The 12847-nt window shown below is 41.3% G+C and overlaps 1 protein-coding gene across 1 annotated transcript in view; it reads left to right on the top strand.

The window, feature by feature from the left end:
* Positions 1-12847, top strand: part of ABCG2 (ATP binding cassette subfamily G member 2 (JR blood group)) — a gene marked incomplete at its 5' end in the record, with an annotated part of 62350 nt that overhangs the window by 35510 nt on the left and 13993 nt on the right. The window contains 5 exons of the mRNA XM_082272093.1: positions 2186-2433; positions 6008-6090; positions 9047-9136; positions 11611-11735; positions 11926-12080. Of these exons, the coding sequence (XP_082128219.1) occupies positions 2186-2433; positions 6008-6090; positions 9047-9136; positions 11611-11735; positions 11926-12080 (701 nt within the window). The remainder of the gene's footprint in view (positions 1-2185; positions 2434-6007; positions 6091-9046; positions 9137-11610; positions 11736-11925; positions 12081-12847) is intronic.

The following is a 12847-nucleotide window of genomic DNA, read 5'->3' as shown; positions in this document are numbered from 1 at the left end:
CTTGCTGTAGCAAAACTTTCCCATCTTACTTGCTGACGTAGTAATAATACAAATTGCTGGAAAAACTCTTGATTTTTTTCTCAGGATTGTTTTACCGCATAAGCTATTAAATGTCAGCCAGTAACATTGATTTTATCTTTGCATATGTGGTTCTCTGCATCTTAAAGTGTATGTAAACTCTAACAATAAATTCCTCTTACTTGCTCCATTATAGTCTGTTAAATCATCATTATTATTATTATCATATCTATTTGACAAGTGCAAAAAAAAAAGGAGCTCTTCATCCAGCCAGAAATCTTGTGCCCTAGTAATTTTCTCTACTCATTGCCACCAGACTGTTATCATTTAGCATTGTTCCCTGCTATCTCTGGACTACAAAATACCACCCTTGTTCAAGAGAGAAGAGAGGTGTTATGTAGTTCTAGCACAGTGTTATGTTATTTTAACACACTCGCTACCCTGGGGTGACCACGCTGCTCAGTATGGTTGTTGCCCTAGAACGGGAAGTATGTTAATGGCAGGATTACCAAGTTAAAATAAAGGACTAAAAGGGTAAAAAAAAAAAAAAATGCAGCCACCACATCTAAGTACCGGACAGCTGCAATATTATATATATCTTTTTTTTTTTTTTTTTCTTTCCTCGGGTATAAATATCCTTCTTTTTTAAACTTACCGGTGTAACCATTAAGTGAACACCAAGTGTGTGCCCAGTCTTTTCCTATGGAAAAGACAATAGGTGCTTTAAGTATCCTGGGACACTGTGATCTTTAAGAAAGTATTAGCCCCGGTTCACACTTATGCGATGCAGGAAGGCTGCGAATCCACAGCATGTTCCCGCATCACAAACGCACCCCCGGCAGTTCACACTGCCATATGCGATACGCTGGGGGTGTCAATGTAATCTTAACGACACCCCCAGTTTGATCTCATATCGCAGTGCGATCTTGCAGTTCGCACAGGATCGGATCACACAAGTGTGAACCGCTGTGCGATCCGATCCTGATGCGGCTGCCAAAAAGGGTCCTGTGTGTCTTTGCTGCGGGTGCGGTGCGAATTTAGCCATACAAAGTGTATGGCTAAACTCGCACCGCACAGCCGATCGCATGTAATGAAGGAGCAGTGCGCTCCGACATTACATGTGAACACCGCAGCCGCAGTAATGTGAACCGAGGCTTAAAGTGATTGTAAAGTCTTGTTTTTTTTTCCATTAAAAATAACAAACATGTTATACTTACCTCCTCTGTAAAGTTGGTTTTGCACAGAGCAGCCTGGATCCTCCTCTTCTCGGGTCCCTCTTCGGCTCTCCTGGCACCTCCCTCCTTTTGTGTGCCCCCACAGCAAGCAGCTTGCTATGGGGGCACCAGAGCCAAGGCACAGCTCTGTGTATCCATTCAGATAAGGAGCTGCAGTTCGGACCCCACTCATTGGCTAACTGACTTTAATTGACAGCAGCGGGAGCCAATGGCACCTCTGCTGTGTCTTAGCCAATGAGGAGTGTAGCCCTGGACGGCTGAGACAGTCTTGGACATCGCTGGATGGATAGGGGGCTCAGGTAAGCATGAGGAGGGCTGCTGCATGAGGGGTTCTGACTTTACAACCCCTTTAATTCTAGGCCAAGACATATTTTATTTTCCTTATGTAAAAATCCTTACCACAAATCAAACTGCCTTACTTTTTACATTAATACTCTACAGGTAGCATTCCTGACATATCAAGCACTAATTCTTGGTCCAGATGTGGGTTTCCATTTCTATGGCCTGTAGTGTTGGGGCATCATTTTTTCCAACATAGCATAGGTTGTACGCTGGAGGTGAAGCCTTCCATTGATATCAGTGCCTCTCCCTTTTCCCGTAGAGACTTGCTTGTTGAGTGTTTTGTGGAGCGAATTTCCTTCCAGTGTCATACCTCACATTGTCAACTTTGACCCTCTGCAATAATCCCTGGGATATATCTTTAAAAATAGGAAGAAAGACATTCAACTGATTTTGGAAGGGAATTTGTTTGGTACTCGCACAATTTATTTTTATAAGTGGCTAAACTTAACCTGATTAACTATGTGCAGTAACTGTATAAGTGAAAGTTCTTAATTCCCTGCCTCCATAGTTGCTGAACTAATAATTACGGTGTCTGGACTGCTGCTTTAAGGAAAGGTGCCTTTTAAGTAAATGTGCTTTTGATTTTTAAGGTACTGAAGAAGTAAATGATGGTGGCTCTCAAACAGTTGTGGAAAAATTAGCTGGGGACTTCTGCAATACCAGCTATTACAAAGAGACCAAGGCAGAGTTGGAGAAAATGTCTATCGGTGAAAAAGTGAAGACCAATTTCTTTAACCGACAGATCACTTATAACACTTCCTTCTTTCACCAGTTTAAGTGGGTTTCTAAAAGGACTTTTAAAAATCTCCTTGGAAATCCACAAGCATCTATAGCCCAGGTAAACCTTTTATTTCTCCTCCCCAAAGCACCCATCCTTTTGTTAAAAAAAATAAACAAATAGTGCTACATAAAATTGTGGTACACTAATGTTTGTGTTTTGCTTACTTGCTACCATATTATGTATAAAGAACTGGAAAGTTTCACCATTCATAAAAAATGACTGTGTACTTGCACCCTAAAACTCAAAATAATGTGTATTCAACAAATAGTCATTTATAGGCATTGTGCTCAGAAGTGGATTATCTTTTTCCATCCCCATTTTAAAACTGATTTACTCAAAATGTTGGAAATCTGTGGGTAGTTTACACATGGCATATTGGAAAAGACGACTTGATTGTCCTGTACTACCTGATGTATAAAGTGATGGCATGAATGGGCTTTTTCGGAAAGCTTACAGGTTTGATAAAGACCCTATGCTACACTATTTTTCCTTACTAGCATGGATGTCTCCAGATGGGCTCTGTTGGCTTTCCCTAAGCCTGTATTTGCATATTTGTGTCCAGCAAACAAAGATGTCCTAATCTTTGTTGTTTTGGCTGACCTCTTAAAAGAACATAAATTCCAACCATGTTATTTTTTTGTGCAACATACTGTACACACTTTATCATTCAAGATGTTCCTACTATCCTGTAATAAACTATACTGCAGTGCAATAAATGAGACCGATCACAAACTGTTGACGAAACGCAGTCCCTGTGTATGCGTATAAAACCCCGCTACTACTTCCAGAGGGCTAGTAAGTGTAAAGAGGAAAGGATCACCACTACTCCTGACCAGACATGTAGGCTAAGGCCGTTACTTACATTTTATTCACCTGGGCTGATCAGGAGTAGCGATGATCCTTTCCCTTTTATGCTTACTAGCCCTCTGGGTTGGTATCTGGATAAGCCTGCACCCCATGCTCTGGGACACAGGGATATATTGTCATACTTTGAGAGGCGCATCATAAGAATTTAGGTTGGCTAATTTTATCAAGAGCAATCCGCATTGAGAGGGATCCCCAATACTTTTCTTGTCTCGGTCCTGGACCCAGGCTAGCTGGGTCCAGGACCCGTGCAGTGGAAAATTCAGTTCAGTTTAGCACCTGTTTCAAACATTTACCATTGCCATTTATAGTTACACTTGTATTCTGAAGATCTAAAATTGGTCTGCCACTTTTAGTTCTTCAGTCTTGTGTTCCTGAATAGTAGGTTCATATAAAACAAAAAATCAGCTAGTTTTGGATTTCGTGAACGAATTGCTGCCATCCTGGTATCCCTTTTTAAAGAGAACCTTTGGCCATTTACAGCAAAAGAATCGGACACATAATATAGTCAGTGCCTTTACATGTATTCTAATTTATGGCATAGCTTCCAGGACTGTTTAAAAAATGTGACTGTCTGAAACACAATCAGCAAGCAGCTGTTGGCTCTAGACAAAATCCCATGACTTACTGTTTGACCATCATTTTGATGGGCAGCCTTCCTAACCAGTATTAATTGTTTATATAAGCAATAGTTTAATTTAATGGATACGCACAGAAAGCCTTCCAGTGGTAATTATTTCTTCCAGCAAACAGTCGTGTTTCACAGCAGTCACTGGGGTGAATGGAATATTGGAATTTTGATGTTGAATGGATGTCTGTCTCTCATCCAAAAAAGAGCTGTGAACACACTGGACCTTGTGACAAGAATTAGCTTTCCTAGTATTGGAGTTAATTGTCCTGCCTGATTTTGCATTGAATGCATCTCTCTCTTTAATGTACCCGACACCTCATTAGCACAAGATTTTCAAGGCTTTCTACGCGTGGTACACAGTTCATTAAAACCATTTCATCCTATCCGACTTAAATTGGTTCTGATATGATCCTTGTTTTCCACTACAGTTAGCTTAATGGCTCAGTAATCTGTGCCCTTTGATCTTTTCGGCAGGTTCTTAGTAATACAGTCCCACTTATTCCAGTGATTAGGGAATTAGGGGCTAATGCATCCTTACAGCTTGTACTTAAACGATCAGCCTGATACCAATCATTTTAAAATATTTTACCAATCTTTTATACAATCCAGTTGGCATCTAAGGTCAAATCATTTTATGTAATCTCTTAATCTTCTTCTTTGTTCCTCTGTATCATTGTCACTTGATCATCAATAGGCCATGCTTTGCTGTGAGCAAATGTTCAATAAGTACTTAAGCTTTTTTATTTTTATTGTGAGCTTTGCTTAGTGTTTCCAAATACTGGATTTTTCTCAGTTTTTACATATCTGCTTAGCAGCAGATGCCAAAAATACAGCTAGTAAATACTGTATAGCTTTTGTGTTTAATTTTGCTGGATACAAAGCAAGAGAACTCATTTCATCCTTAAAGTTCTACAAGCAGTGTTTAAATTTTAGTTTTAATAGTTGCCTGTTTGCAGTTTTTTAAATTGGAACACCACTAACTTTGACAAATGTTGTTTGCGGTTTAGTTTTATAAATTGAAAAAAGCTGCAAACGTGATTTTAATAAATAATTTGATTGGGTTTGTCATGAATAGTCATCTAATTTATTCTACAGTTTACTTTAGTGGTTTTACAGAGTGTGTTAATAATATACATTTATTCCCCATGTAGGTGAATACAATTAGGCATCTTTATTCTTTGTGTATGTTTTAATTATGTTTAACCACTTGCCCGCTGGGCACTTATACCCCCTTCCTGCCCAGGCCAGCTTTCAGTGCTGTCACACTTTGACAATTGTGTGGTCATGCAACATTGTTCCCAACTGAAATTTGTATCTTTTTTTTTTTTTTTTGAGACCGATAGAGCTTTCTTTTGGTGGTATTTATTCACTACTGGTTTCTTTTTTTTTTTTTTTTTTTTTTTTTTTTTTGCTAAACAAACAAAAAAAGGACAAAAACGTTGAAAAAATTTTTTTTCTTAGATTCTGTTATAACTTTTTGTAAATAAGTAATTTTTCTCCTTCACTGATGTGCACTGATGAGGTGGCACTGATGGGCACTAATGAAGAGGCACCGATGAGGCTGCATTGATAAGTGTCACAGATGGGCACTCATAGGCGACACTGACAGGCACTGATGAAGAGGCACTGATGAGGCAGCACCGATTGGCAGCACTGATGGGCAATGATTGGCAGCACTGATGGGCAATAATTGGCAGCACTGATGGGCACTGGCTGGCACTGTTGGGGCTGCACTGATAATCAGGGCACTGATGATCAGTGTCCTATTTAGGAGTGTAGATGTCCTCATGCGGATTTGCCAGTTATCGTCTCTGCTCTTCTCATGTGCTGTCAGCGTAAGGAGAGGGATGCCAATAACTGTCAAATCCTGTTAACACTGTGATCAGCTGTGATTGGACACAGCTGATCACAAGGTAAAGAGCAGCTGTGGATTGGCTCTACTACGATCTGTGAAGCATGATCATGGGAGGACGTCATATGATGCCTCCTGGCAATATGCAGCCGCTCTGTGGCCATCATTCGGCTATAGTGCGGTCATAAAGAGGCTAAAATCTAACTTTTAAATCATAATAAATCACACTTTTGTTTATTTCTTAAATCTAATTGAAGGAATATTTGTTTTTTTTTCTTTAACAGATAATGGTCACTGCTATTCTTGCGTTGATTGTTGGTGCTATTTTCTTTGATGCAAAGAATGATCAAAATGGAATACAAAACAGGTGGGTAGAACACAGAACATGGAAATGCAATAGTTTTAGTAAACTGCTAAATACCTTTTTTCATCAGCAGTTAGAGCAGTCTTGTGATTTCTATAAGTGTTAAAGCTTGTAGGAGGAGTTTTCATTCTACTCTGACTGTCCTATGAGGTTGCAGGACCCCTGACCCTCTGTCTGGACAGTGCTGATTGGCCCTGTGCTGACCTCCCAAGAAAAACAAAAATTCTCTAGCAATGAACAACAAACTGAGCATGTGCAGCTTGTCCCCAAGCCTCAGCAGATGGATTGGGGACTGTGGAAGAAGGGGAGGAACAGAGAACACAGGATCAAACAGCCTTTTTACACATTGCAGAGGATTAACCCCTTAGGTTCCACATTGAGTATAACAAGCTTGCTTTACTGCAAATACAGACTAATATTACTTTTCTGGGTTTAGTAACACTTTAAAGTAAACTAGGGACAAGTTTACATTTATTCTAATTTAGTGCTTCCTAACCTCTTTCAGTCAAGGCACCCTTTAAAATTATGCACAATTTTGAGGCAACCCGTTCTAAAATGTAAAAAACTGCATTAATATTTTTTTACATATCACTGCAGCATTCACACACTTGGGCCAACCAACATTAGAGCTGATTTATTACTCCCTCTTTGTATAGTGATACAGACTAGTATTCCAGCATTTCTCTTCTCACTCAGTTACTTTCTGTCTCTGGTAACTTGACCCCAGTGCTAATGGAAAGGGGCAAACAAGGATGCTATGCAGGTGCCTAATATCGTCCTAAAATCATGACATCATTGGTTGTTGGGATGTCAGTTGCTGGCATGCACTTCTCTCAAGGTTGTAATGCTGCACAATAAAAACCTGCGGCTTTGTGTAACAAAAAGGCAGGCTTGATCCACTCGCTGGCTTGTTGACAATTTTTGGGCAGTTTGTGGCAATTCTTTAGCTGTATGCTAAGGCACCCATGAAAAAACCCAGAAGGAACCCTGATTGAAAAAGGCTGTTCTAATGCCAATAGGGTTTACTTGCAGGCAGCTCCTGGTACTTGAATGTCAGTTTCAATCTCTTGCATATGTTTTCATGAGCAAACAGGTGGCTTCTCTTTCCATATCAGAGTGCCAGTTTTAGTGGTTCCAGGGCGGAATGCAATACAATGATTGTAACCAATGTGCAAGTATTTGAAGGTGCTTGTTCAATGTAAGTGGCAATTAGTATAAGCCCAATTGAAGACTCCCTATTTAATTATTACTGTATTTTTTGTACATACTAAAGTGCAGCAGCAACGGTTACAATACTGAATAGGTGAATTTGCTTCTATGCACAGAGTGCAGCAGCCAGAGTCTTAAATGGTCTAGCACTTCCTCTTCAGTGTTTCGCCAATTTCTGGTTAGTACTGTTCCTGGATGTAATTGGTAAGGAATAGCGACGGTGGTGGGAGGGCCTTTCCTCCTGGGTTGAATCTGGCCTTGCAAAAGGCTTGTCCCCAGTTGAAGGCAGGCTCTCCCAAAGCTGTTTAAGTTCCAATGCCTCCTGGTAGGGATGGGCTACGCTGGTCTGGCCGAAGGCCGGGACCGAAAGAAGCCCGTGGTGTATGTGCCCCTGGGGTGGCAGCCAAGGGGTGCCGTAATTCTCACTGGTGGGGGAGCTTACCTTGAGTTTTTGGCACCTTGGTTACTGCACCACACACACTTTTTTCTCACCTGCCTCTTGGGACGGGCCTTTTGGCCGGGGACCAGAGGAATTTTTTATTCCTGGCAGAAGGGCCTGTCAGGGTCCTGCACCTTGACACTATGCACTTTCACCACTTCCCTTTCCTCACTGTGTGTTTGTGTGTTTTTTTTCTTTGTAGTTTGTCACCTTTGCTTTCTCACTTCTTTTCACGATGAGTAGGGTGTGGGTCCTTGGGCCTACCTTGAAAGTCTTGGGAGGGGGCGGATATGGCCTTTTAGGCTTAGTTCGCCCTCTCTCATGGGGTCTCCCTTCGGGGGAGCCCCACCTAGTACTTGGGGTGGGCTTTTTCGGCAGTCCCCCCCCCCCCCCCCCCCCCGGAGAACGGGGTCTGCCTGTTTTCGGCCGGGCAGGCCATACTGAGTACCCTAGTCCCTGTCAGGAGTCTTGCGCCCCGGGGGATCAAGGTCAGGGTCCGTCCTCTTCGGAGGTGGACTTTTCGCACACCCTGTGCACTTTTTGTGTCTCCATGTTTGCGTGTGTGCACTTTTTTATTCACCTGGTGTTAGTTCGAGTGTGTTCACACACCACGGCTTTAAAAACAGTGTAAGCCCCGGTTCACACTACTGCGTGTGCGGGGTTCGCATGTCATGTCGGAGCTCCGACATGACATGCGATCAGCTGTGCGGTGCGAGTTTAGCCATACAGTTTGTATGGCTAAATTCGCATCGCACCCGCAGCAAACACGCACAGGAGGCATTTTTGCTGCCGCATCAGGATCGGATCGCACAGCGGTTCACACTTGTGCGATCCGATCCTGTGCGAACTGCACGATCGCACTGCGATATGCGATCAAACTGGGGGTGTCGTTGAGATTACATTGACACACCCAGCGGATCGCATATGGCAGTGTGAACTGCCGGGGGTGCGTGTGCGATGCGGGAACAGGCTGCAAATTCGCAGCCTTCCCGCATCGCATCAGTGTGAACCGAGCCTAAAAGTGGCACATTTTAGAACTAACTGAATTTGGTGCACGAGTCGCTGTCGGAACCAAAAAACGTTGCAAATGCTTCTTGCGTTTGGTGCAATACATTAACGAGCAATTAATGCCAGAAACGTGTTGCAGCAGTTTTATTGAATTCCTCTCCATAGTGTCTTTTTAACACTATTAGTTCTAGGTAGTTACTTTAGACACAAGTAAAAATGTGGTGTGTTATTTCAAACAACAATGAAGGTGGAAAATGGCTGATTTAATTGCTTATTAACAATGATATTGTGTTTTATTTTCAGAGTTGGAGCCTTGTTCTTTATAACTACAAATCAGTGTTTCAGCAGTGTGTCAGCAATTGAACTCTTCATTGTAGAGAAGAAGATATTTATGTGAGTGACTTTCTCTACTGTTGCCGCTTTCCAGTGGTAGAATGATTACATTACTTACCCTGCTGTGTGTGATAAGATGTACTTTTATGGTAAATCATTCTGGCAAGAGGTACAAGATTCTGAGCAACACTTTTACTATGTGGGCAACAAATTCAGAGCCTCAACATGCACTTCCAAGTGCCAGATGTGCTCAATAACCATGGATGGATTTTTTTTAGTTATTTTAATTTCTAGAGCAACCAATCACCGCAATCCTAAGATACAGAGCCTCTTGGACAGTATCTGTGAACTGAACCATCTAAGGACTGCTCCATTCAGACAATCGCAAGTTCAACAACAGCACACTGTATACAAAACCCATCCATTACTTCACTGTTTAAAGGCAATAGTGAATCGGTTCAACAGCTTTCCCAAACCATAGTTTTGCAATCACTGGGAAATGAGGGTGATTTTAATTATAAAGTGATCTTTATAGAGAACTGGGAGTAAAGCCTGGTACACATGGAACATTTTTTTTTTTTTTTTTATCAACCCATAGCGCTGAGTGGGAAAAAAAAACAGATGTGCTCATGAGAAGCTTGCTGTACTAAATATTCAATGTTAGTACCGCAATCTCCCTGCTGAGCTATTTACATTCTGACAGGGGGACAACCACTCCACCAGGACACACCGGTCAGCGCTCGCAGCCATTGGCTGGCGGTGCTGATTGGATGCTGGTTTTTGAGCAAACCCGTTCAGCCGGCTTCTGTCAGACAGGCTAGTGTACACATACTTTATTTCATGATTCCAAGCACATGGCCAAATGTCAGATGGTTTCTTTTAAACCAGCCGATATTCAGCTCGTGTGTACCAGGCTTTAGGGGCTTTCTAAAATTCTTTGCTTTCTTTAATGAGCACAATACAATATTAGGTATGGTACTGAATATGGTAAATAAAATAGCACTTGTCAGCCTGTGTTCCCTATGTATATGCAGGGTTAAGGATGGGGAGCCCAGGATGGGATAGTTGTTTAAGAATAATAAAAAATATAAAAAAAATCATAAGGACAATTAAAAGGAGAGAGACTAGCAGGGCTTCTATTATAAATGCTGGGCCATGTTATAAATAGACTTCACTTATAAATTCCATACATTATTAATCTATTCCCATTGGTGAATCAAGCTATATCACATAATGCAGCTTTAATAATGCAGACCCTACCTTCTAATGCAGTCATTTTTAAGTGTGGGTGGGAGTATTGTGATCACTTTAAAATGTGTATTCATAATACATGCTTGCACAATTTATTAGTACAAAAATTATTGTAGTTTTTTAAATGTTCTGTAGTATACAGAACATGCTCAGCAGCCATATAGCAACCAGCCATAGGTTTATAATTGCCCACCAAATACTAGGTAGGTCCCCCTTTTGCCACCAAAACAGCCCTGATCTGTCGAGGACTCCACTAAACCTTTGAAGGTGTGCTGTGGTATCTGGCACCAAACAGTCAGTAGCAGATCCTTTAAGTCCTGAAAGTTGTGAGGTAGGGCCTCCATAAATCGGACTTGTTTTTTTTCCAACATATCCCACAGATGCTCAATTGGATTGAGATCTGGAGAATTGGGAAGCCAAGTCAACACCTCAAACTTGTTGTGTTACTTAAACCATTCATAAACCATTTTTGCAGAGTGGCAGAGCACATTATCCTGCTAAAAGAGGCCACTGCCATCACGAAATACAGTTTCCTTGAAAGAGTCTATTTGGTCAGCAACAATGTTTAAGTAGGTGGTACATGTCAAGTAACAGCCACATAAATGGCAGGACCCAAGGTTTCCCAGCAGAACATTGCTAGAAGCATCATGCTGCCTTCCCAAGCTTGCCTTCTTCCCATACTGCATTCTGGTGCCCTCACTTCTCCAGGTAAGCGATGCACCCAGCCATCCACATGATGTAAAAGAGAACATCATTCATAAGACCAGCCTACCTTTTTCTTTTGCTCAGTTGTCCAGTTCTGATGCTCATGTGCCCATTGTAGGCACTTTTTGCTGTGGCCACAGGTCAGCATTGGCATCCTGACAAGTTTGCGGCTACACAGTCCCATACACAACAAACTCCATTAACCATTTTTTTTTATTGCTTTCAACACATCAACTTCAAAGACAACATGTTTTCTTGTTGCCGAATATATCACTCTGACTTTCTGATGCTATGGTACTGACATGATTAGTGTTATTAACTTAACCTGTGAGTGGTCCTAAAGTTATGGTTGATCAGCGTACATGGCCCATATTGTCTTACAAGTTGCAGATTGTTTTAATAAGGCATGTGTCAGAAATGTGACCTGAGATGATTTAGATTTGTTTTCTGAAGGTTTTTCCACAATTGCTTTATTTCATGATTCCAAGCACAAAATGTAAATACTGTAGTTATCTAGCATAGTATATTTATATACTTTTCCATGTGAATTCAAATGTATGCTTGTTTTTTTTTCACAGACATGAATACATTAGTGGCTACTACAGATTATCAGCATACTTTTTCTCCAAGTTGATGGCAGATCTGATTCCCATGAGGACAATGCCAAGCATTATCTTTACCTGTGTTATCTACTTTATGATTGGTAAGATTCTTTTAGGGTGAACTATTCTACTGAGGTTTTGTTAAATGCTTCTAAGTAAGAAATAAAAATGTTTGACTTGAGCAGCTTATCTTGCTGCTTTTCCCATGTAGATTTTTGTTGAAATTTTCTGGAATCCTAAAGTCTGTGATTTTTTTTTTGCCTTCATTGACTTTACATTTTCATTTTGCAGGATTTAAACGTACGGCAGAATGTTTCTTCATTATGATGTTCACCTTGATGATGATCTCCTACACTGCTACATCCATGGCTCTGGCTATTGCCGCTGGTCAAGATGTTGTTGCTGTAGCTAACCTGCTCATGACAATATGTTTTGTCTTCATGATTGTAAGTGTTACCAGAGTTTTTCTATCTTTTATTTGTGCTTTATTTACTTGATTTGCTTAAAAGCCAAATTAGCTGCTGGCCTTTTAGGTGATGAGGTTGTGTCAGCCTGTCCATTACAGTTTGGCAGAAAGGAAATTTGGTGCCAAAGCTGTTATTGATGTAGAAAATGTGGTGAATATTGCAATTTGCTTTTCTTGATGTATCTTGGAGTTGCCATCTGTAACAGTGGTGTCTCTGGCACCTCATAGCAGTAACATTTTAGGGCCCCTTTCACATGGGTGTCTCCGTGAAGCGGGATCTGCTTGCTCAGCGGGGAATCTCTCCGCTTATCCCTGCTGAGCAGGCGGATGACAGGTCTGTGTCCATTCCACTGTGCAGAGCGGAACAGACACAGCCTGCTCTCATCGATGGTGCAATCAGATGGAAACAGACCACTTGTCTATTTTCATCTGATGCCATCCGATCTGCCAGACAGATGGTGAATCGGTTCCTCTTTCTGTCTTTTTTTTGGAGGGCAGGATCGGATCAGATGGCGGCGAGTGTCAGCAGGCATGTGTCTGCTGACATCCATAGCTCCATAGAAGAGACTGGAGGGTCCGATCAGGTCCGCCTTAAAAACTGATAGGTGGACATGATCGGATTGCCTGTATGAAAGGCCTTATGTGGATAACATTACAATGAGTCATTAATCAGTAGACGTTTTTTTTTTCTTTCTTTTTTTTCACATAGACATTCTTCGCCCAAAAGTAGTTAACCTGTAATATATG

The sequence above is a fragment of the Pelophylax lessonae genome (assembly GCF_965119305.1).
Source record: "Pelophylax lessonae genome assembly, chromosome: 1".
NCBI classification, from domain to species: Eukaryota; Metazoa; Chordata; class Amphibia; order Anura; family Ranidae; genus Pelophylax; species Pelophylax lessonae.
This window is presented reverse-complemented; position numbering and strand designations above follow the sequence as displayed.